The sequence below is a fragment of the Chrysoperla carnea genome, chromosome 3 (assembly GCF_905475395.1).
Source record: "Chrysoperla carnea chromosome 3, inChrCarn1.1, whole genome shotgun sequence".
NCBI lineage: Eukaryota > Metazoa > Arthropoda > Insecta > Neuroptera > Chrysopidae > Chrysoperla > Chrysoperla carnea.
Genome location: NC_058339.1, coordinates 90,437,211 through 90,464,671, shown reverse-complemented (window position 1 = coordinate 90,464,671; position 27,461 = coordinate 90,437,211). Strand labels below are relative to the sequence as shown.

Here is a 27,461-nt window from a genome sequence, read left to right as displayed (position 1 = left end):
TTAAAAAATTTGCAACATTAAATACGATATTAAATATAATGAAAATATATGAGAATTTCTTGAACCTGGAAATAAAAACAAAAATTAAAAAACAATATAAATAATTGTATAAATATCCTGTTTATACTCAAGTTTAATGTTTAATTTTGAAAAAAGAATTTCAATTATTAGTCCAGTAACTTTTTATCTATCTCCAACGATATTGTTAATTTATTTTTTTAATTATCGTGTTAACAAACTAACAGTTTCTTTCTATGATCAATATTTCTTATCGTTACAAATTTGTAGTCGCATCAATGTTTTTACTTGGGAGTCCTCAATAACACCTCCGATTTTGATGATTTTTTTTACAAAATAATTCTTTTTGTACATTATTAAAAATAAGAAACATTTCAGAAGGGGGAAATTATCTGGGAGGGGGTCAATTCCCCGACATTTATATCAATGCTCAGCCTAAATCGCTAGTGATAGAAGTTTGAAATTGCGAGAGCATATTGATTTTGTACTGTAGGTGTCTTTTAAGAATTTTTGAAATTTGGTTAAAGAATCTTTTGATTTTTGCAATTCAGTCCCTAAAGGGTTGAAACAGGGGATGAAATTTTGTGTGAAAATATACACAAACCGTCATTTTTGAATTCGCTACATAACAGATTTAAGAAATTATTTCACCTATAGAATGCTACATTATCAGCAAACAGGGCATAACTATTAACATATTTATATTTACCTGAATTTTTCGACCATTCCATCCAAGTTTGATTACTCAAATATGAATGTGGTGATTTAAAAATTGTGGTCAGTGCTGTATGATGTGGGGGGATTTGTGGTACAGCAGGTATTTGTGATACGCAACGCAGTTCCATTGCTGACGATGGTCCTAAAAATAAGGATTTCTCAGCTGGTATCTTCATTGTTGCTGAGCTCGCTACCAATCCATCCTGATCGGGATGACTATGGATTGTCTCACTCACCGCACCTGATTGCTGTAATCAAAATTTACGAAATGTATCATTTATTCATTTGAAAAAAAATTATCTAAGGATTTTTTTTTTCTTAGAAAGAACGATTTTTATGTTTTTTTTGGCCAAATTTGCTTTTAAGAATAGTTTCTAAAATAATTTCTCAATATAGCCAAAAGCAATTAGACCTAATCCTGCGTTAAGATATCGAAAGTTTATGATTTCTGTACAGAAAAGAAAGAAAAAATAACGCGCTTAATCCAAATGAAGTTGGTATCATGAAATAAACAAGCCATGAGTACTCAAATTACTTCTCAGTATAATAAATAGTTATAAAAAGTAAATAAAAATGAAAATTCGACTCGACCGAATGTTATGAAATTGTTTTCGGATCATATTGTCGTTAATACGCTTAGATCGACACCTCAACGAAGTCGATATACATTACTAAGTCGAATTATTTTTGGGAAACTACGCAGTTAATCCATATAAATGTAATTCATGTCAAACGCTTAAACTAAGTGACCATAGGCAAAAAAATTTTTCTCACTGAAATGTTTCAGCAGGTCAAAGATTTCAACTAGAATTATAAAAAATTTTAAAAACTAAATAAATAATTTTTTTTCAATCAACATTCTCGGGTTTGACCATCAAACCGTGTACTCTACACGCAGGAGGTCATCGTATAAATTTACCAGGTATATAATATACGATATAAACCGTTATTCGGTTTTAATTCAAAATGTAAACAAAAGAAAATAACCAACCAGAAAAAGAAGTATGTGAGTAGGCAATAAATCTCTATCTTTTCGCTTGCATTAAAAGCCCACACAACATAGAAAAAAAATCAAAAAACGTGTAGAAACAAGAGGAGAAAAGTTCAGAAAATCATGATTATAAGTAAATATTCTATTCTTGTAGTTTAAGTAAAGTGGTTCTAATCACGAATAGGGTACCGTTCAGCAGTGCTGTGTATGTGCTACAGAGAGTAATCTTACCAAGATTGCGTGATAACAATACATTAATATTATCGTAACATATCTGTGTACTATAGTAGTAAGGGAAGGTGTAGTACCGCGGATCCCAATTAGTGTCCATGTGCATTTATTTTCGAGTAAAATAAAAATAAGAATATTGGATCGGACTAATTTTTTTTATCAGGTGAAGAATTTCTACTAGACGTACAGAAAAGTAAAGTTTGTTTCTAAAAATATTTACTAGTATGCAAGATATGAACGTTTAAAATTCCTAATTTAACAAAGAGGAAGATTCCCGCTAGTGACGTCATACGCGGGGACCGCCTTAGAGATTACATATAAATCTTTGTATTGCTAAAACGAGATGGGAACCTATGAATGCAATCTTTGATTGCTTATAACTTCTTCATTTTTTTATCAATTTTAATCTCACTTTCAAATTTAGTCATGGTATCAAGTCTATTTTTACTTTTTTTATGGGTAATATGGCCAATTCGACGTCATAATTATCCCCTATATTTTAGTTTTTCAAGTTATTGTGCGTTTACTGTTACATTTTATCCGCTTATGGGTGAATATTTTCTCATGCTACATTTCTGTTTTAATGAATGGTTGATTAGGTAAAATTTAAAAAGATGAACTGTCATATACCTTGAATCAATAGATTACTGTACCACTGATTTTTGCTAATAGGTTTACTTGTGTACATTAAATTATTTTTCTTAATAAGAGAGCGAAGTATAAGTGAAAAGAAATGTCTTATTCCTCCCGAATCAATAAAAAATCCCGAGAAAAGGATGCCTATTTTATAGAGGGTTTTAATGTTTCAAACACATACATTCTACGAAGCTGTTCCCCTGAGTAAGCTGAGAAGGTTAGATATTGAATAAAGCGCTAAAACAGAGAGGGTTATGATCCAAAATACATTAAGATGTGATGCATGATACATTATGATCTTGTACCATGGATCACAATTTAATAAAATAAAGTACAGTTTTTGTTATATTTTTCTATTTAAGGATTTACGAGCGCCAGGACAGTTTTGGATAAAAGGCTTGATTTTTTTCAAATATGAAGTATGAGTAAGTCTTAATCAATTCTGAAAATTTTAGGGGGGATTGCCCGATTATTTTAATAAATAAATTACTTCAAAATTCGACATATTTTATATTAGTCTTAACTGAAAACGATAGATGAATGATATGTTTTTATAGATTCCTCCAAAACTAATCGGTGGAAATTAAAAAAAATATATATTTAATTTAAAGATAAAACCTTAATAAATTATTGGAAACAAAAAAAAAACCGCTGTGTCGGGCTAGTTAAGGATGTATGAGCACGGTAGTGTCAAAATATCGAAAATTAAAAATTTTCTTTAATTATTTAGCTTTCGATATTTCGAAAACCAAGACATATATCGAAAAATTGTATTCTTATTTTACAATCATGAAATTTGTTAGATAAAAAAATTCATCATCAAAGTACAAATAATTTAAAGCCTAATTTTAACGCTCGTACTATCTTAAATAAGTTTCAACAAAACTAAAATTTAAATTTTGTTGCTAGACACTACACTCTCCCCTAGTATAGTAACTAAATGCTCATTTCTAAGTTTTCATCGCCTGATAACGTTTTCTAACTATCTCTCCGTGTGCTATAGATAGTCCTTAGGTTATTATTCAGCATCTTTTATTTATTAAACTAAACTATAGCTCTAAATATATATATCTGGGGGTTTTATCTCATATAATGGTGGAAGTAGACCTGTAGACATAGACATGTGTTTTACATGCATGGTCCACTGACTAACACTCTCATGTTTCATTATAAATTATTGTTGAAATGTACTGACCATATTATTTCAATATTAATCAGATCTTGGTTAATCAAACCGATTCCTTAGAACAGAAAGAATACGAATCAATGAAAACTCCGGAAAAAATAGACGTGGAAAAAATAACGACCATTTTTAATGCAAGGGTTAAAAAATTCCAAACCCAGCAACTCTTCTATAGTCGACAAACTCAACGAAACCAACTCGTAAATTATTACAATATAATTTTCCGTCGCTATTTTTTCCGGGGCTATTTTTCCTATTACCATAGAATACACCTAAGAATGATTGGTTTTCTATCGATAACACTTTGGATAAAATTAAAAAATTTCAATAATCGAGGAGACACTCAAAAATTCCTTCTACTGAAACAGTTTCCACAAATTTGCTTGGTTTGTAACAGATGATTAGTTTGCCATTCTTTTTAATATTTTATCATGATTACAGAAATTATATCCATCGAATCTTTTTTCATACTCAGAATCGATATTTTTTTTCACGACAACATCTAAAAATTTTTCTTTTATTTTAAGATTTTATAGAAAAAATATTTACTGGAACAAAAAAGAAATAGAATGGTGTTAAAAAAGGCGTTAAATAACTTCCAACAGTCCAATGTTCTGGACTAGCTAAAGAAAACGTAAATTCTGAAGAAGAATTGTTCATATTCTTCTTTTAAAAGGGATTGAAATATAGAAAAAATAACAAAGACAATTATTTTAACCCTTCTGGAAAAATAAGGACCACTTGCCTTCATTTATAAAATATTTGGAAAATCAAGATCTGCATCTTTTCTATATTTTTGTGCCCAGTACAAGATTTTGGTAAAATCTAAATATATTTGAACAGATGGTAAAGAAAAGAAAATCTATTGAAACTGTTCGGTGTTAATTATTTGGTTGTTTCAAAAGTTTTATAGTCATGTGTTTAAAGTCATTTTTTCTCAAATTCTAATTTTTTTGCCTCTTTGATGGTTTAGAACGTATATTCGATAGGTCAAAATGCTCGATAAGTGGGTAGCTCGATAAGTACCGCAGAGTCCTATTATGAGGAAATCGACGAAATGTGCCAACACTGGTCAATAGAAGAGGAAATATCCTGCTTCTAGACAACGCAACGCCCATCCGCAAGTTTCATATATCACCGTTCGAAAATTAAACAAATTGAGCGTCAAAGTTTTGCCTCACTCACTATACTCCCCAGACCTCTCGCCAAAAAACAACCATATTTTCAAGCACTTCGATAACTATCTCGCCGGAAGAACCTTCACCATCAAGAACAGGCAAAAACCGCCATCGTTGACTTCATCGAATCTCGAGCACGCAATTTTTATATCGACGCGACGGAATTAATCGACTTGTGTTTGGTTGGCAAAAGTGCACTGATTCAAATAGCGCTTGTTTCGAATAAATTGTAATGTAAGTATTCACTGAGATATTACAGTTTAAAGTGAAGACTTATTAAAACGAGAAAAACTTTTGAAACAAAAAATATTTTTACGAACCATTTTGTAAGGTTAACTCCTGTAAAGTAGTTATATGATACCTTCGTAGCTACAAACTACCTGTTTGGTTCCATTGTTATTATGATTATTATATTTATTTTGTAAAAAAAAACTACTTGTAAATCTTCTTCACTGATTACTCTTATACAGAGTGTCTACTTAAGTTGGAAAGCTTTTTGAAGGAAAACTTCTTTAGCGGCGTTGTAACCTTTTTTGTAATGGGTAAAAAATGTTAAACTCGCGACAGGACACGTGGCCTGATCGAAAAAGCGTAAGACTATGTCACAGTCAGTACACCGGCTCTCGTCCGATCACTGAAGTTAAGCAACATTGAGTACAGTCAGTACTTGGATGGGTGACCGCTTGAGAACACTGTGTGCGGTTGCTTTTTTATTAAAAATTTAATTTTTTGTTGTTTTTTTTTTTTGCTTGTTTTTTAAGTACTTTTTTTGTAATGGGTAAAAAATGTTCGTTCATGAAATTGTCATGTTTGTGTATGATAGCGCAATAAATAAATATTGTATTCTACCACATAAATGATAGTACTTTTATACTGATAATTAAAGCAATTCGTGCAAAATTATTCCAATTCCAAAATATCAAAAATGCACAACGTTAATATTCAAGTTTTCACTTCTGCCGGCACTCCCGGAGTGCAACCCGTGTTTTTTTTAGTATAAGGTTTACGAAAAATAGGTATTCTTTATAAAAATCTCTGCTTTCGAAAATATTAACATTCAACTATTCATTCACTTTTGACATCGAATGTACAGGGCTCCGCAAATTGAGAAATTTCAATAGGAATGTTAATTAGGTCGTTTAGAAATGTAGACCATTTTGTTCAGATAGTTAGGAAAACGGTTCAAGAAATCATTTCCGAGATATGTAGGAGTGTATTTAAACAATTTTGTAAAAGAATAATTTACATGGTTGGAAAACGAAGATGGATACGTTGCGGCAAAAACTGATGATAACTATTTACAATGAGAATGTTTTTTATTTTTATGATGTCATAAAGTTCAAAAAATCCATTATTACATAATACACCCAAATTTTATCCGAACTGAATGGAATTTAGTTTTGAGTCAAATTTTTCATTTCGAATGTTCTTTTTTAGCTAAAATTCAAAACTTTTGTATGTAATTTGACCATAAATTTGAAAAGTATGATCCCAATTTAGTATAATTCCATATCTGACTTGTTAAAATTGAATATAATTTGGACGTTATAGAGCAAATTAAAATACCGCTACCATTTCTATATCAATTCTAAATCTTTCAATTCTGAAAACAAGCTTCTCTTAGTAAGTTGATCTATCATAATTCAATTTCATAGGAACCAAATGGTTCTTTTTTGTTGCACAAGTTCAACATGTGACCTAGATTTTCAATAAGCCAATTCACAAAAAAAAATCGATTTAATATTATTATATAGAAGAGCTTATCCAGAAGCTTATCAACTTTAAGTTTTAACAGATTATTTAGTTTTAATTCTAATAGTTTATCGAAACTTTATCGAAAACTAAATATTCGATTAATCTAGAGTTTAAAAAAAAATCACTGGTATACTATTGACGCTATTACCTACATCATCAGTTATATTAAATAAATACAAAAAAGGACGGTATGTTCCAGAATAAATGTACTTTATTATAACAAGAAATTAAGGAACGCATATCAATTAGGTACTATTTGTTGAAAAATGAGGTGAACGGCTTGAATTGATACGAGATTTTTTCTAATTTTGGACTATTAAAGCTCAATTCTCTTTCGTGATATTCTGTGGGTAGTGGAAATTTTCAGTCAAAACACCTTCAGAAATCAATAAAGCAATTTATTGATTTCTGTTTCATTTCATTGAAAAGTACCAAATTTTATATCGAGATGGTTTTGAACAATTTTTTGTGATAAAAATAAAAAGCTTTAAATTCTTGAAAAAAAAAAGTAATAAAACAAAATACGCCCAGTAAATACGCCCAACTCGTCAAAACCACATTGCCATCACTTCCAGAAACTTTTCATTTCTTTTTTTGTCACAGTCCACGATTTGTATGCTTACAATAAAACAGGCCACACACAATACTTTAGCATCCAACTCTTGGTTCTTTTAGAAATGTTTTTGTTTTCCAGTTACGACCAGAATTTATTAAAAGCTACCTTTGCGGGGGTCACACCCCTCTTATGTTATGTGCACATCTACCGTTTTCAACTATAAGAGCTCCAAGGTATACATATTGGTTCACTTGTTCCACCATGCTATTATGAATTTCTAATTCGCATTTTCTTTTTGTTTACTTATCACCATGCACTTTGTCTTACTTGCGTCTACCTAGAAATACTTTCTAAAGCTTTCGGAAACTCGAAATTTTTAGAAACATTTCCAAAAATAAATTATTTAAAATCGTATTTTTTGAAGTAATTATTAAACAATTCGTTAAGATTTGCTACGTTCAATAAATGACAAGATATGAATTTTTTCATAATGGGTTGAGGTAAAAATGAAAACTTCGCTAAGGAGGACCTTCCTATTAATATTTATATCTCACATATAGAAATAATTTTCTAGAAATGCATGGTAGCCATTTTTTCGGAATCCAAAGTAAAAGAAAATAGTCAATTGTTTTGACCCTGGCAAGTGTAGATGCAGATGCAATTAATTTCAAAGCTATTCAATGTCTCCAAGAGTCATTTTATAGGGATTTTCAAAAGCTAAAAATAAAAACTCTGTGTAAATACTTCTTTTATGCTATAAGTCCACAACTCTATATTTATTTTTACGAAAATTTAGATAAAATCTTAATTTCCGTCAATAATTTGCATTTCGAAATCGGCATTTCAAGATAATGAGACTTTAGATAATTCAATTTCATCTTAGATATAGACCAACGTAATAAATCAAGAACGGAACGAGGCAATGAACAGAATTCAAAATTTTAATTTTACATTTATAAACGTTCCACTTCCAGGATGAGTGAAATGAAACACTCTGTATAAAGTATTTTATTATTAAATAAATAGAGATAAATAGATTTAGAAATATAAATATTATATATAATAAACAAAGATAGCAAAAAGTGATTTATATAATAAATATTATTAATAATATATTAATTAAAATAGAGGAAATGAAAGATCACGAAATGGTATCAGAACTGAAGATACTAGGGTTGGGGAGCTGAGGCGTTGTGGAGCCCAGAAACTCATTCTACAATACAACGTCACTTCACATTTTCTTTTCAATGTAACACAACATAAAATAATTTTCTCACACATTTTCTTATATATATATATATATTGATTAATACCTTCGTTTTTTGTATTTTTTTTTTTAAATAAAGGTGGAAAATAATCTATTTTCCTCCATATCATCTCATTCTCCCGTCAGTTATTTATACTTTTATCGTAGACAGATACTGAGTACTGATATATTTTTCAAAAAAGATAATAATAATTTTTACTCTTGAAGTATGTGTCATAAACTATAGGTTTTTTCTACTTATTTCCAGTAATTTATGGAAGGTAAAATTTCTCGTAATGGGGAAGAGATTTTTATAAAATCTATTTTTCTAGAATTTCGTACGCACACCTTTACTAGGCTGTAGCTAAGTAAATGTCCTATCTTCTTTGTCAAGTCAGGGGGTTACAACACAAACAGGGGGTTGCAACACATGCGTTATAACTTCATAGTACATAATTTTAGAAAACAAGTTAAAAGTTTAAAAAAAATTTGTAGATTTAAAAGTTATTATCATTTTCTTGTTTAAACAAATATTAGAAGAGATATTGGACAAATAGTCAATAAGTAAATCATCATAAAAATGGAAGTCATAAACGGTTAGAAATACAAAAAAAATTTCCCACAAAAAGATAGGAACTTTAATTATCTACAAGAAACGTTACCACCTCAACCCGTGCAGAATTCCGCTTCCGTAGGTACCATAGCCCGTGGCTATGGCCTTGTATCCGTAGCTAAAAACAACAAACAACAAGTTTCGTAGAAAAGTGGTGAACAAAATCAAAAGTTCCTAAATTAATATTAGGGGAACATGTGTTAAAAATTGTAATTATACGCCTTAAGTATTAGGAGAGCATCTGTAAAAACTAACATGTTGCCCTAATTTTTTCGTTCAAATTATTAGTCTAGCGTGTTTTTCCTAAGCGGTACATTTTTAGAACTTGAGTATATTTTTCTTGAAACCTAGATATGATAATCATGAAAGTGATACGTGAATCATGGAATTGGATAAAGGAATAAGGATGATAAGTCTAGGACAGAAAAAAATTTGCTAGAGTAATAATATATAAGATTACGATTTTTGGTCTAAAGTGTATGGTTACAGAGGTATAGAGCAAAACGGTTTAATTAAAATAGAGGAACTTCCGCCCTCCTTTTTTGTAAGGGTTTTGTGCATTTTTAAATTTAAAATAAAATAACTCCTGTTATTTAGAACATTTTAGACAAAACTAACGAGTTTCTGAATTTCATTTAAATTGTATTAACAAATTTTTGATGAAATTAATTTTTTCTGTACTTTTGTTCGAAAATCTTACAAATAATCTTGACCTACTATAGTCAAATTTTATCCCATTTTAATAAAACAAATATGAAATTTTTTACTAATAGTAAGTAAATTATCTTATATTCAATGTTTTTGTTAAATTTCAGATTTATAATGTTCTTTCTTATTTATCAAATTTTCCCAAAATTCGCTACTATTGTTTCTACATACACCTATTCAATAAAACAGTACACACTCGATCACAATAAAATGAACAATGAGAAAAAATTGCATGTAATATTTACCGGTGGTGGTTTACCATTAATCAAAAATGATATCGTACTGGGTGGCTCTGATGGACTACTCATACACGACACATTAATAATATCGCCAGGATGATACACAGCCTTTAAACCAGTGACTCGAGGCCGTTCTTTTGGTATTGCTGCTACCGTTACATTCGTTGTACTAAAAACCACCCGAAATGTTGGTCCCTCACTAGAAATTTCACATTTATACGCGCCACTACTGTGTACACGCGTTAAATTCACCAACTCAATCGTACAATGTGATTTTGAACAATATAATTGAGCTTTATCATCCCCAATAACGCCATTACGATGATAATTATTATTGCTATTATAATTATTGCTATAATAAATATTATGACTATGGGATGATGGGATTACAGGTCGTAAATGAACTCCTGCCACGGGGAATGTTAATATTGCTGGATTCTGTAATGGCATATAACGAAAGAATTCTTCTTCATCTTTATACCATTTCACAGAATTTAATTCTTCACCACCCATTGTAAAATGGCAACTTAATCGTAAGGGATCACGTGGATCGGCTAATGAGGGAACAGACATTTCTAGTAAACGTAATCCTCCACCGTCATCTGTGAAAAAAAAGAAAAAAAATTAAATTAGATAAAAATTTTGAAATCCAAAATGAAAGTTGTCAGAATTTATTTAAAATTTTTAAAATTATTTTGTGATTTCAATGAAAAATTTAATTTGAAAGCCATTAGATATTAATTTTTGATGATTCTAAGTATTAGTTTTGGCTTGTGACAATTTTCACCACACCTCACCCTTTTCGATATGTATTGCGAAAAATTCGTTATTATCGAAAAAAAAAAAGATTTTTTTGTGGTTCTGGTCAAAAATTTTATGTGAAAACTTATGACTTTTTATTTTAGAATTATCGGAGTAGGCTAGTAATCTTTTTGGGAGAATTCTAACATTTGACGTGTCCCAACACACCTTTCAGAATAGAAACTGGTCTATTTTCCAAAAATAAACAAATACATATCTCTTTCATATATAAAATAAACTTTCTTCACTTTCACTTAATGCTTTAGAGCGTGTAATGAGAAAGTACAGAAAATAAATTAAATATAGCAAAAATATCTCCTGTTGTATAGTATTTAGTTTGATAAATATGTAGATTACGTTAAATACATGTCTACTTGTTGTTGTAGGACTATTAAACAAAAACAAGGATGGGTAAAGGATAAACAACAGAATATCGTAAGGATAAGTAAAATGAAATAAGTATAAGACAATTTTAAATATTTTCGTGCTATGAATTTTTATGAACTATTTGTAAATTTATATTTTCAATGACTGTTTACTTTTATAAAGAGAGTCACATGCTAATTATTTTTTGCTTTACGAATCCTTTTGCTAACTGAAACTTCATTTATCGGTGTTTAGGGTACATAATTCACACATGGTTACTGGGTGTTGTTTAATAAAAATTTAATTCATAGACTTCGCACTGCATTTCTGCGTCTGCATTTTGGTCAAACTTTTTCAAATTTTTGCAAATGATAGTTTAAGTCATTCTAAAGAAAAGTTGCAATGGTCTCAAGTCATGAAAATGACAGAATTTCATGTTATAGCTAAATTAAAGTTGAAAAATGTACTCATTTGTATAATAAATGCCTATGTGTGTATAGGCAAATGCATATACATTTATGTATAACTACATGCATACGTGTGTTTTTTAATGCAAGGGTTACAAAATTCAAAGAAGAATTGTTAAGATCAATATTTTCAGCTACATATATAAGTGAAAAAAAATATTTCGAGAATAAACATTTATAGAAAATCACAGATACTTTTTATTAATGCAAGGACATCCTGTACTGTATGTATGTTTATTTTCATCATATACACACAAAAAAAAATTATTTTTGATAAATATTATGCTGTACAAAAAAAATGTTTAAAATTAAAAAAGAAAATTGTGTGTCGGTTGTGTGTAACTGTTCGGAAAATGATAACGGAAATTAATACATTCTTCTTTTGTTTTTGATCTAATGTGAAAATTTATACATATACACATGTATGGGAAAAATTATTTACTTTGTTATTATATGTGAGATACAACATGATAATTTATTTTATTTTTTTATTTTTTTATAGACATAGAAAATTCGGAGAAGAGAAAAATGGTACACAGTTTTATTTTTTAATTTTCACAACATGATTTTTCCTTCTTACGTAAAATATAAATGAACATTCGTTTTATTAAATAATGGGTCCCAGGCATTCTTCAAATCTAGAAAATTGTAGATCATTCTTGAAAATTTTGGATTATGGATTATAGTTGAATTTTGTAGGAAATTTTCTAAACTTTTTCAATAATCTGGAACATTTTGGATCATTCCGTCATTTTGATAAGACTCACTAGTGGAAGCTAGTTACAAATGTTTATGTCTCTAATTTGCCCCCTCGCGAGAAAAAAATGATGTTTACGACAAATTTTTTCAAACAAAAGTTATTTATTCACTATGTAAATTTTTCAAGCATCACATCTCAAAAACTATTAAACATATGGAACTGTGGGCGCTTTAATTGTTTCAAATTTAATATACTTTCAAAATGATAGTAGCAACTAATTTCAAAAGCTCACGGTTTTTCGAATTGAACTGCAAAAACGGAAATCCGTAACTTTTACAGTTTTTCACGGATTACATCATTACATCATGTAGCACAACTACTCTAAACTACCCAAAAGGGACCAAAAAACATACCAAAAAAGGAGCTGTACATCGCTTTTTGCGATTTTAATGTAGAATTTAACTGACGTAACTTTTACATAATATAAGATTGATAAATATTTTTGGAAGATTTTATTATCGATACAACATCAATAGCTGCTTTATTCTCTGTTTATAAAATTCACTAAAAATAAAACACATTTATATATATAAAACAAAGTCGTGTTAGTTACACTACTTATAACTCAAGAACGGCTGAACCGATTTAGCTGAAAATTGGCAGGGAGGTAGTTTAGAGCCAGGAGAAGGACATAGGATACTTTTTATCCCGTTCGACAGCATTCCCGTGGGACTTGATAACTGGGTTGGGTTTCGGCGGTGGTGCCATCTATAGTAAACATATTGAACTAACATTTATTTCGATGGTGGCGCCATCTATGGTAAACTTATTGAACTAGCATTAATTTCGATGGTGGCGCCATCTATGGTAAACTTATCGAACTAACATTTATTTCGGCGGTGGTGCCATCTATGACGAACTTATTGGCCAATCCTTATCCTTAAACATTGGCCAATCCTTAAAAGCTTGTGGTTTAAATCTAGAACATTCATGTTTTTCCCATGGTCAATTATACGTGGCATGTTCACGGGTCGGAAGACCATCTGCGTTGTTTGTTTTTGCGCCTGATAATAAAACAAAAAATGTCGTGTATCACAAGGTACTTAAATGAAGAGCAACCTATGTACTAAAATACAGAAATAATTATGAATGGTTAATGTATTTTTTTATTTTTTTTTTTTGTATTTTTTCCAATTAAAAAAAAAAAAAAAAACTGCTTATTTATTGCCATTAAGGCAGAACAAAGTTCGCCGGGTCAGCTAGTTCATTCATATATTATAGAAAACAACAACAAACGAACTCCTCCCACATCATTATAAGTAGTATGTATGATTATAAGTAGGTATATTTGTATGATAATAATAAGTGTGGCGCAGTTGGTTTTAGTTATATTATTATTATTATTATTATTATTAGCTATATAGCTACCAAAAACTTAAAATAGATGATTTAAGTTTTGTATACGTAGTGTATAGTATAGAAAATGAGAAAACTTTACACTTAATAAATTAATATTTAAATAGCTTGGTACTAGCTACGGTTCTACGGCTCTACAGCTCTACAGTTATTAGGTAGGTATAACTATACACAACAGTCACCAACAAAACCATTTAGGTTATCATTACCTATTATTATTATGAAAATTATTGGTTAGTTTGAGGGTATACCATACCCTATCCATTTATAGTAGGTAGGTAAATAGGATAAAACCTTAAATATTATAAGGTAGTAGCTATACATGTAGAGTAGGTTTTATCCTAAAATTCATTTTGTCATTATATTCATATAAATATATACCTAAAATAGTCAATAAATATTATATTTATATCTCATTTATTTTATGGGTAAGATTGTCTAAAAGTACTCCGAATTTTTAGTCTACATCCGAGGATGACTAATTTCTTCTCAATAACATCATCAAAATCCATATAAAGATTAAATTAGTTAAGTCAAATTTGATCTAAATTCAAAAAATTGTATATTTCTACTACAGCTATATCTCCGCGAAAAATCATCGAAACGCAATAGCTCGTTTGAAAACTTGTACTTTCTGGTTTTGAAATATAATGCTCAAAAATTGTTATCATTCCATAACGCTTTGTACGGAGAGTTTTAAAAAAATTGTGAGAGAGATTATTTTACAAAATAATGGCTGATTTGTTTTTACAAAACTAAATTAAAATAAGACAGTTGAAGTTTTCGATTGACATGAAAAAATTTTCAGTCATTATTTCAAGAGCTAAACTGGATTTTATATCAAGAAGTGTCAATTTTGCTTGGAAAGCAAATATCTGAATCCAAAAAGCTCGTACGGGAATTTTTAAAGCTCATTTTCAAGAAAACTAAAAAAGTTTCCGAGTGACTTAAACAAATTTGTTCGCTTTTTGGTAAGCTCTAAACTTCATATAAAATTTAGAGCTAACATTATCCACCCTTTCAACCTTTCGTAGAATTTTGACCAATATATTCTTAAACCAGAAAGTAAAAGTTTTGTAATGAGCATGATTGAGCATGAGATTTAAGATAACGCCTTTTTTCATAAAATGTTGACCAGGTAAAGAGTGCGAGAGTGGTAAAATTTAAAAAAAAATATGTAAGAGTTTAAAACTAAGCAAGTGCGATGAATAACTTCAGATACAGGATTTTAAACACAAGAGTGTCAATTTTCTTAGAAAGCAAATACATTGGTCCAAAAAGCTCGCACGGAAACTTTTTTTAGCTCATTTTCAAGAAAAATAAACAAGCTCTCGAATGGCTCTAAAAAATTTGTGTAAAATAATTTTGAAAACTTTGGTACGCTTCTAAACTTTATATAAAATTTAGGGATAACATTTCACACTCTTTCAACCCTCCATGCAAAGCAGCAAGGGCTGATCATTTTTAGCAATATACTTCAAAACTAGAAAGTACAACTTTTTAACAATATGATGATTTTTCGCAGAGATATAGGTAGTAGTTTAAAATTTTGGTAAAACTTTGTGTTGATACTTTAGTTGTGTAACATAATACATTACTGGACGTTTCCGACTATCTAGTGTTCTAATTATCGAGACTCTACTGTAGTTCCATTTTATCATTATATTTCATATAACCAATAATGAATAAATATAATAATATATTTATAATAAATTTATTTATGAAATGAAATGAAATATTAATTAAATAAGTAATTTTATTGTGTTTCAGTTCAGGGTAGTGGATTTAGAATTGGATAGATATAGGTATAGATCGCTATTATATTGTTTATTATTTAATCTATAGGTAGATAATAACATTGTTTTTGAAGCAAAATATACATCATATTTTAATTACCTTAAATATTAAATATAATGTTACAACATATAAAATATTATTAAAAGGTTGATCGGACAATACACAGTACACAGTACACAGTACACTGTTAATTTTATTTTAAACGTAAATTGAAGATTTTAATTTGTATATTATACTATGTATATATGAAATATACATAGTATATTAAGTTTAGTCCCAAGTTTGTAACGCTTAAAAATAATGATGCTAGGAAAAAAATTTTTGTCTAGGTGTTCATAAAATCACCTAATTAGTCCATTTCCGGTTGTCCGTCCGTCCGTCTGTGGACACGATAACTGAAAAACGAAAAAAGATATCGAGCTGAAATTTTTACATCTTACTCAGGACATAAAAAGTGAGGTCAAGTTCGTAAATGAGCATCATAGGTCAATTGGGTCCTGTCCATCTTGTAAACCGTTAGAGATAGAACAAAAGTTTAAACGTAAAAAATGTTCCTTATCAAAAATTAAACAACTTTTGCTTGAAACATTTTTTCGTAAACATCACGGTTTACCCGTGAGGGCGCCAATTAGGCGGAAATTTTGTAATATGTCCTATACTTGATTATCAGTTATGTATGTGTCACATGTTTGTATGTGTAATGTGATAAAGAAATCAACACTGACTATACATGGTATTTCAACAATTAACTCAGTCAATTGTTTGTTTTCACTTGTTATTTATTTAAATTTAGTAAGCATCTTTCTTACATCACTATTACGCTATTTCGATTCTTTAAAAATGAAAATGATACCAAAAATTTGAAATTTTACTTATCAATTAATCGTTCTTTTATGAAGTCTTTTGTGAAAAATTTATATCGATTCTCTATATAGTTTTTGAGAAATTAACTATCAAAGTCAATCTATCAATTATCTACTATCAATTATCAAAAAAAAGTTTGTAATTTTTGTGCACAATTCTTAATTTTGGTATGATTTTAAAGCTTAAAACTTGAGGAATATTAATAAAAGTTTTTTATGTAAATGGTAAAATATTTTTTAAAGCACTAAAAACCAACATTTATTACTTCTTCATATACCACCATATAAAAAGGGCTGTTTTTAATAATTAATTGATCGTAAACCGTACAGAGAATCGATTTGAAATTTATACAGAAGGGTATACAGAAGGAAATGCGTTAATCGAATTAATGTAATCATTTAATTACTAAAAATATAAAATAATCGTCTTTTGACTATTCTTCGGACTTTTTTTTTTTAATTTTAACGTACGAAAATTAATTTAGAAGTTGTAGAAGTTTTTATTTTTTAATCTATAGAAGATGGAACAATTTTATCGAAAATCTTTGCGTTCATTCAACATTTTCAATTCACAACATGTTAAAAATCCAATTTTTAAGGATTAATTACATGAATTTTTCATAAATTTTTGTACTAAAAGCTTTTTTATATATGTATGAGATCAATTAATAAAAAATTCAGATTTTTATCTATATATTGCCTTGTTCAATCAACCTTAAATATAATATATTAATATTATTGACAGATATATTTATAAAATAATTATTATTTATAGATGAGAGAAATTATTAGCTACCTGTATATTATATTTTTAACCGACTTCAATCCAAAAAGAAAGAGGTTCTCAATTCGACTGTATTTTTTTTTTTAAGTTTGTTACCTCAAAACTTTTGACTAGGTGAGCCGAGTTTGATCATTCTTATTCTATTTGAAAGCCCTTCCCGAGTGGTCCCATTTCAATTTGGTCCAGTTCTTACAATGATATTAATGTGAAAACCATATAAGTCTTAAATTTGCATTAAGTATGTGCGCGACAAATGGACGAAGTTTCAAAAGTTTAAAAATATTCGCGATTTAACTTTTTTTTTATTTCCAAAATAAATTAGTCATAGTTAAGAAAATAGTCATTTAGAATAATGAAGTAGAAATAGTGTGTTTTTATTTTAGTTTGATAATAATTTTATTTTAATAACTATTTAATAAGTTTACCCAAAAACTACTTAAAATATCATTAAAATTAATGGAAAGTATTTTATTATTATATTGAAAATAATATAAATACAAAAATATTAATAATATTATATAATAAATCGTCGTAAAAATTAATAAAATTATATAATATAAATATCGGGTAAATCCATGATTTGATTAATATGCAAGGTATACTAAGTTTAGTCCCAAGTTTGTAACGCTTAAAAATATTGATGCTACCAACAAAATTTTAGTATAGGTGTTCATAAAAAAGCCTAATTAGTCCATTTCCGGTTGTCCGGCCGTCACGATAACTCCGGTTGACACGATAACTCAAAATCGAAAAAGATATTAAGCTTAAATTTTTACAGCGTACTTAGGACGTAAAAAGTGAGGTCGAGTTCGTAAATGAGCAACATAAATCAATTGGGTCTTGACCTATGGGTCCGTAGGACCAATTTTGTAAACCGTTAGAGATATAATAAAAGTTTATACGTAAAAAAATTTCCTTATCAAAAAATAAACAACTTTTGTTTGAAACATTTTTTCGTAAACATCACTGCTTACCCGTGAGGACGAAAATTAGGCGTAAATTGTATAGTATGTATTATATAAATTGTATATGTATATGCAACGTGATAGAGTAATTCACACTATTTATGCATGGTATTTCAACAATTAACTCAGTCAATTGTTTTTTTTCACTTGTTTTATAACACTTTCGTTTTGGAATCAAAACACCTTAATAGAAAAATACGTTGGTACATGAACGTCCTTAAACAAATAATAAACAATTTTCTTTTAGATTTCATCACAGATAATTTCATTATTATAAGCAGGCATTTACAGGTGACAAAATACAACAATATATCTCCCTTTTATTTAACGATCGTTGTTCTATGATCGAGCATGTACGTACTAAACTGATAGACGAACTGATAACAGATAACAGATAACAGATACAAAGAATCAAAACCATCATCTATTTATTATTGTTATATATGGTTTAAATAAATCGGTTCAATGCATTCAACACAACATACAACCAGAAGCTTTCAATATAGAATATTCGTTGGTGCTTTTAGAAAAGAGCTTTTATACCTACCTACATGTGAGCTTTTGTATGTTTGAAAATTGTATTTGTTAGCTGTAGATAGATGGGATATAAACTATATTTATCTGTGTACGCTGGAAAGGTTCGTTCAGTGGTCAATCGGATGCTTTATTGTTCAAACTATTGCTTGCATTCACGCTTAAAATGATGATTCAACAATCATTATGTATCTACAAAAGTTCAAGCACAACGTATAAAACTTAAGGACGTTCATGTGTCAACCATATTTTTAGTATAGAAAATATAAATTTTAAATGAAGTTCTAAAAATTTCGATAATTATTATTAACTTGTAAAAGTTTTAAGTATTTAAGTATATTTAAGTTGTTTTATCGAGATCAACTTCTTGAACTTAAAAATATGTCTTCGAGTCTAATAGTACAATTTAATTGATACGAATTTATATTTTTGCTAAACATAAGTTATTATACCATGTATATATGAAATATACATAGTATATTAAGTTTAGTCCCAAGTTTGTAACGCTTAAAAATAATGATGCTTGGAAAAAAAATTTTGTCATAGCTGTTCATAAAGTCCGTCTGTGGACACGGTAACTCAAAAACGAAAAAAGATTTCGAGCTGAAATTTTTACAGCGTACTCAGGACGTAAAAAGTGAGGTCAAGTTCGTAAATGAGCATCATAGGTCAATTGGGTCTTGGGTCCGTAGGACACATCTTGTAAACCGTTAAACCGAGATAGAACAAAAGTTTAAATATAAAAAATGTTCCTTATCAAAAATTAAACAACTTTTGTTTGGTTCCAATTAGGCGGAAATTTTATAATATGTACTATACTTGAATATCAGTGTTGTATGTATCACATGTTATATGTGTTATGTGATAAAGAAATCAACACTGACTATGCATGGTATTTCAACAATTAACCCAGTCAATTGTTTGTTTTCACTTGTTTTTACTTGAATATACCTAGAATTCATACTTCATACCCATTCTCTATAAATCAATTTGCCCTTTTATTTGCCATCGACTGGCAACGCCCTTGAACATGATTCTTTAAGACTTAGATAAAATAACTAAAGCATTTAACTTAAATTTTTCGCAAAATAAATTTGAAAATCTTACAGGAGACATTTCTAAAAATAAGCATACTAATTCACGATCACGTCAAAAACCTCGTCAAAGATCATGCTTCTTGAGCTAATACTATATTGGGACAACCTTTATAAGAAAACAAATATAATTTCTCTTTGTAAACACAATAAATTTTCTGTTATGTAACAAAATTTATTTACTAACAAAATTCAAAAGCTAATTCATCGTCTTTGAACAGTGACGGTTGTATAAGTTATCTTTTCCATTCATAAGACTCTCAGTCATGGTTCGCAGATCTTTAGATTAGTGGTTGGTTTTTAACATTATAGTTGTTAATACTTCTGAATGGTGAAAACTTCTTACAGAATGTCCTCAAAATCCTTGGGCCGTGTTAAATAGAAACGAAATTATTTATTTTTTACGATTGGCATAGATAGTATGGGTAAATCGTAAAGCGGGATCACAGTAATATTTTTCAAGTTTAATACAAATTGGTATATTAAGCATTATTTTAATCAGATTTTGCTATTTCTTAAGTAAACAAGTGAAAACAAACAATTGACTGAGTTAATTGTCGAAATACCATGTATGGACAGTGTTGCTTACTCTGTCTGATACTATAACTGATATAACCATAACATACATACTATACAATTTTGTGCTCTCACGGGTAAACAGTGATGTTTACGAAAAAATGTTGTTTAATATTTTATAAGGAACATTTTTTACATTTAAATTTTTATTCTATCTCTAACGGTTTACTAGATAGGTCCTACGCAGCAAAGACCCAAATGACCTTATGACTCCTTAGAAAAATTCGAAAAAATCGTAAAAAATTATTTGTTTCGGAATTTGATGAAACTCAGTTTATAAGGTAATTTTGACCCAAGAAATTCAAAAATCGAGTTTATTTGGCGATTGGCCTAGAAATTTTTGAAAAAAACGATATTTCGGATCGATTTCCGGTATTATCTCGAGAATTATTCGCCCAATCGTTAAATGAAATCGATTTTTGTATTTTTTGGGTCAAAATTACCTTATATAAAGAGTTTTATCGAAATTGGAGACGATAAATTTGTATCGATTTTTTGCAATTTTTTCAAGGGGTACCCCTTAGAAAAATTCGAAAAAATCGTAAAAAATTATTGGTTTCGGAATTTGATGAAACTCAGTTTATAAGGTAATTTTGAAACAAGAAATTCAAAAATCGAGTTTATTTGGCGATTGGCCTAGAAATTTTCTAAAAAAAACGATATTTTGGATCGATTTCCGGTATTATCTCGAGAATTATTCGCCCAATCGTTAAATGAAACCGATTTTTGTATTTTTTGGGTCAAAATTACCTTATATACAGAGTTTTATCGAAATTGGAGACGATAAAATTGTATCGATTTTTTACAATTTCGAATTCAATTCGAAATGATCGTAAAAAATTATTTGGCCGAGTAATTTTCGAAAAAAACCTATACCAAAATTTTTTTCCTAGCATCAATATTTTTATGCGTTACAAACTTGGGACGAAACTTAATATACTATATATATTTCATATATACATGGTATAATTATTGAATTTTAAAACAGGTTAAAAAAATTGTATAGTACAATCTGTACTCCATTGGATTCAGTTGATATAATTGTTACATGTGCAATGAACCAATTAACATTTTGTATTTATTAAAGTTAACTTTTCACTAAATTATATCTATGTCTTTTAATTCTATTTCTACATCGTATCGTCTTACAAATGAAACGGATGAAAGATCTTCTTAATCTTTTTATTCTTAAATACAATATCGAATTCATTTGAGAAAACAAATACTTCATTCGAGATATTTACTGATACCAAAAATACAACTACAATGTGTTCTAAAGTTGGTCTAGATCAGAACAAAATTAATTTTTATGAGTTATTGAGTCAAGAAGACGTGTTCAAAGACGGTCTTGCGAATAATTTCATAGAGTGTTACACTTACACTTGTTTCCCTGTTTTTAATAATATTTTACGAGTATTGCGTCAGTACCGTCAGTATCAAGTAAAGACTGACAATTAGACAGACAATTAGAAAAATCCGCTCTTGAAACAGAATTTGACTGATAAGAATGCGTCCAAAAGAAAAATTTCTTAGTAAGTAAGAAGGTAATTAGTAAGTATCGGTGCATTTTTGTACCATGTATATATGAAATATACATAGTATATTAAGTTTAGTCCCAAGTTTGTAACGCTTAAAAATAATGATGCTAGGAAAAAAATTTTGTCATAGCTGTTCATAAAATCACCTAATTAGTCCATTTCCGGTTGTCCGTCCGTCCGTCCGTCTGTGGACACGATAACTCAAAAACGAAAAAAGATATCGAGCTGAAATTTTTACAGCATTTGCACCACCTCATGCGTTACTTGTGACTTTTGACACCTAAGAAATACATTCCATGAGCTTTTAGCCAAATGCGAGCGGTTTATTTCATTTTCTTTCCTAATAATATTAATATTTTATATATAGCGGGTCCAAATCCATCCCGATCTATTTTTTCGGACTAAAATCAATAACAGCAATCTTTTTGATAAATTTTTGTAATGATTGAATACAAAGTAATAATATTATGATTTGCATAGTAAGTGATATCTTGTAATAATATTAGGCTTTCATTTCACTAATAAAATAAACATTACAACATGTCTAAGTCTTTGTTAGGGTTTAACAGTAGTAGCAGTGCAGTAGTTACATGATGTATTATGCTATGTTAAGTTTAAGTTTGAGTACAATTAATTAATTGATGTAGGAGTTCAAATTAATTGAGACAATTACTTGTTGTAATAATGATCAAAACTATTGTATTATATATTATATTATATCCAATCTATTGTATTATTATATTATTGTAGATAGATGGATATATTGTATCTTATGTCTTGTGCATATCAAATATACTGTTACTATACATTACCATAGACCGTAAGATAGTGCTCACAGTGGTGGTTTGGGTAACCTCTGATGGTTTCTGCCTTGAAGAGAAAAAATTTAAGGTAATACGAGCACCAAGACAATTTTAAATTTGAGTTGAAATTATTATACCATGTATATATGAAATATACAAAGTATATTAAGTTTAGTCCCATGTTTGTAACGCTTAAAAATAATGAAGCTAGGAAAACAATTTTGTCATAGGTGTTCATAAAATCACCTAATTAGTCCATTTCCGGTTGTCCGTCCGTCCGTCCATCCGTCTGTGGACACGATAACTCAAAAACGAAAAAAGATATCGAGCTGAAATTTTTACAGCGTACTCAGGACGTAAAAAGTGAGGTCAAGTTCGTAAATGAGCATCATAGCTCAATTGGGTCTTGTAAACCGTTAGAGATAGAACAAAAGTTTAAATGTAAAAAATGTTCCTTATCAAAAATTAATCAACTTTTGTTCGAAACATTTTTTCGTAAACATCACTGTTTACCCGTGATGGCGCTAATTAGGCGGAAATTTTATAATATGTACTATACTTGATTATCAGAATATGTATGTGTCACATGTTTGTATGTGTTATGTGATATAGAAATCAACACTGACTATGCATGGTATTTCAACAATTAACTCAGTCAATAGTTTGTTTTCACTTGTCTATACCTTATTTTCAACATTGATGATGAATTTTGAACTTCAAAAATGTAGACAAAAAATAGGAATAAAATTGTTCGATATTGCCTTGATTTTCGAAATATTGAAAGATTTTATTCTTACTTTTCGTCTTATTTTGTCAAGTTATAACATAATTCACCATCAAAATTGAAAATATATATTTTCTTAATTTGTGTTCCCACTACCGTGCTCGTAAAATTGTTTTTAAATTAAAGGTTTTAATTTAAATAATTTTTTTTTTATTTCCACCGACTAATTTTGGAGAAATCTATGAAAACATATCATCCATCTACTATAACTATTTGTTTTTATTTACTTTTAATCATGTATACGATATTTATTTACATCATGGTCTCTCGATTATTATTGATGATTTTTAATATGATACATACAGCGTAAACTAAATATTGACAAATATCTTGTCTAGTAATCTTAATAAAAGAGAATTGAAAAAAATTTTACCATAAGAATGTTAAATATACCTACTTTTGAAAACATTTATTTATTTAAATAATAGGGCAATCCCCCACTAAAAATTTTCAGACTTGATTTACACTTGATCCTACTGCATATAAAAAAAATCAAGCTTTTTATTTAAAATTTCCTTAGTGCTCGTACATCCATAAGTATTTCAATGTTGTCAAAAAATAATGTATATTTGCAAGTACATTGAGGACTGCATAGCAGCACTGTAATACAGTGAATAAACCGGAAAAACAACACTGATTTTAATGCAACTTTTTGTAACGTGCTTATAGGACTCGAAGGAACATTCAGAAAACTGTACTTAGTCATAGTGAAGTCTAGGGCTCCAGCCAGGGTATATGTAGCCCAAAATTTTTTAAATGCTTATTTTGGCTTAAATTTTTTATCTAGTTGATCTTTTTGGTCGTTTAATGCGAATGCGATATCAGATTACACGGATTCTGAACTTTAACTGGAAATTCAGAAACTATCTAGGAGATATTTTTGGCCGCTGATTAGCAATCCGATGTCAAATTACATGGATTATGTCATGTTTTTCAAAAATCGTGCCAAAAATCAACAAATTAGTCCATTTTCGGTTGTCTGTTTGTGAATTCGTCATCACGATAACTCAAAAACGAAATGAGATGTCTACCTGAAATACATACCGTGCTCAAGACGAAAAAAAATTGAGTTTGGGTTCGTAAATGAGTAACATAGGTTAATTGTGTCTTGGGTAAGATCTATCTTGTAAACCGTTAGAGATAGAACATAAAGTTTAAATATAAAAAATTTTCCTATTAAAATAATCAACATTTTTTCTTAAACATCATTGTTTATCCGTGAGGGCGCAAATTAGGGAAAAGTTTGGTGTCTATTTCCTGCAAAACTAGGGTGTGTGCCTCCTAAATAAAATTTGAAGTTAACTTCAACTAGTAGTCCTCGGAAAATAAAAAATAATTCTATCGAAAAATACTTTTCTAAAATTTTCATAATTATCATAACAAATGGCGAGCTTCAATTTTCTAATTTATTAAAAATAATGCAAGCAATGACATTCAACACTTTCTATAGTCAATTGTTGGTTTTCACATGTTTTTTTTTAACAATTTTATAAACATTAGACCTTCAGGCAAATTTCTTAAACGGGTAGAAAATCGTGAAAATCTTTGAAAGTTTTTTTCAATTTTTATCAAAAATAACAAATTTTTTTTATAGTAATTCTTTCTGGTCTTCACTTTTCCGTCAAAAGAATGGGAAAGGAAAATTCGCTTTCCAAAAATAATGACTGTTTCAATAAATTTAAAACTCGATATGTTAATTACACGAAAAGTCTCATTCTAAACTAATAAATTTATTGTAAATAAATATTATACTTTTTAGGGCACCTTGTCCAGTTATGTTCTTACGGTCTATAATATAATAAAGGATCTTGTCTATCTTGTCTGGCCGTCTGTCGCCATGTCGTACGATCGCACATACGATCTAATAAAACACAAGACGGACATGACACAAGTGTGTGTATATTTATTATTTTAATAAATTAATACATATATTATTAAAATGGATGTGATGTATGAATTTATTAATTAAGAAACAAATTTATTTAAAAAGACACAGAAAAAAAATTTAGCATTCTTTGTACTTGAAAGTTGTTTGAATTACTTTTATGTACAAGGTTACAATAATTCAAATTATATTTGAAGCAAGCAAAAGCTCTCCAAAAATGTGAAAATTTCGTAAAATCCGAATTTTGTTATCAATACAATAATTCTGGTAAATTTAAAAAAAAAAATATTATATTGAACTTTTGTACTCTCAAAAATATGCCAAATGGTGGAAGCGCAAAAAAATGCAAATTATAATGTAATAAAGGATATTCTGCACAATTTAATTGCACTTCCACCATTTATTATTGCATGTGTAAAGAAGATTTCTAGTCGTGGCTCGACTGTCCAATTTAGGTAAGAGTTCTTCAATTTTTTTTTATGTTAAAAGAAAGGCAAAAGAAACTCCCGAAAGAATATTAAAATGATTATTGTAATCCGTTTTTTACCTATTTCGATACTTTCCCACACAAACCTTATGGGAATTGGTTCCCAGTTACATTGTTTGCATTATTTCTCTCAGAGGAAAAATAATGAATAGTTTTGCAGTTACTAAGCATTTTCTCCACTGTTTAAGTAATATTCTCGTTTTGTAGCTTTTTTGGAGCTAGTTCTTCGGGTTTCTTTAATAACCAATTTAAATCCTAAAAGGTTAAGAGATAGAATAATACTTTAAATTAGACAGTTTATACCCGTAAAAAATCAACATTTTTAGAAAAATCGACAACTTTTGGAGGAAATGCGACTTAAAAATATGTCGTTAATGCATTTAATCGAATAAAAATACTCTAGTTAAAGAAAAATTCTTTAGCGTAAAGTTGTCAAGGACAATAGAGGACATTCGCCTGTGCCTATGACTTTATCCAATAATTATTGTTAAACTTTAAGCGTATTTTCTTTCGAATAAATTCAATAATGAAATATCTTAAAGTTGCACTTTTAAAGCTAACGATTTTCGAAAAGAAATATTAGTTTTTTATGAGACTTTCTAATTTAAAGTGTTATTCTATCTCTCACCTTTTAGGATCTAACTAGGTCTAATCTGATGTCCTTCATGAAACTTTCGACCTTTGTTGGGTTGCAAAGTTTCTTGAAGGGTGAACCAAATGGTCCACCCTGTAAGCTCCAATTAAATATGGGCCGTTACGGCTAAAGTAATTCAGCCGTCACATAACTAGTCAACTTAGCAACTAATTTATATTCATTGAAATAAAATCTAAGTTATGAATAAAATTAATGTTATGAATAAAAATAATATTTGTATCACGTAACGAACTACTTTAAGACCGTAGAAGGATTTAGATACCGCCAAACGTAAATTTACAATAAAATTAATTATGAGTACAAAATTTGTTATGAATTTTTAGTAGTTGAAACTACTCCATGATTTCAAAATTTTAAGATGCGCTGTTTTATTCAATTATCTAGAAAAACTCACTATAACCACGCATAAGAAGCCTCGAATCACAGCTTATAAATGATATTATAATAAATATTCCCAACAGACAAAAACGTTTTACAATAATGTTTGAAGCTTTTAATTTACAATCAAAATAACAACAGTGCATGCACATATTATTGTTCACCGTTATACTAAATAATTAGCTAAAATTGGATTTGAAACTAAACTACAAACAAACCGAATACAACATACCTGGATAAACAATCCATGGATGTACTATAATTATAATTGAACAAATAAGCCACCATAAATGTTGAAATTCAAACATTATTTTATTTACAATCAATTTATAATCTGTATTTATTATTATTTATTTAATTAGTATTTATATTTTAATTATAACTTTTTATTAATTATTTTATTTTTAATAAAACAAATGTTCTTTTTTAATACATAACACAACTATCAGTCATAAAACTCGATAACGCGAGAACTAAGTTTTAAAAAAAAAATTACA

The 27,461-nt window shown here is 28.9% G+C and overlaps 1 protein-coding gene across 1 annotated transcript; it reads right to left on the bottom strand.

Moving 5' to 3' along the window:
• LOC123296345 lies at window positions 1–27,303 on the bottom strand. Its single transcript, XM_044877807.1, has 4 exons — window positions 27,197–27,303; window positions 10,078–10,673; window positions 728–983; window positions 1–65 (listed from the first exon to the last, which is right to left on the bottom strand). The coding sequence occupies exons 1-4, from the start codon at window positions 27,270–27,272 to the stop codon at window positions 1–3; spliced, it is 993 nt and encodes a 330-aa protein (XP_044733742.1). The 5' UTR covers window positions 27,273–27,303.
• Window positions 27,304–27,461: the final 158 nt, after the last annotated feature.

Coding starts and splice junctions, on each gene's coding strand:
- LOC123296345 (XM_044877807.1), bottom strand. CDS start 27,272: ATGTTTGAATTTCAACATTTATGGTGGCTTATTTGTTCAATTATAATT. Junction 984..10,077: donor TTAATGGTAAACCACCACCG/GTAAATATTACA, acceptor TTTTGATTACAG/CAATCAGGTGCGGTGAGTGA. Junction 66..727: donor GGAATGGTCGAAAAATTCAG/GTAAATATAAAT, acceptor TTTTATTTCCAG/GTTCAAGAAATTCTCATATA.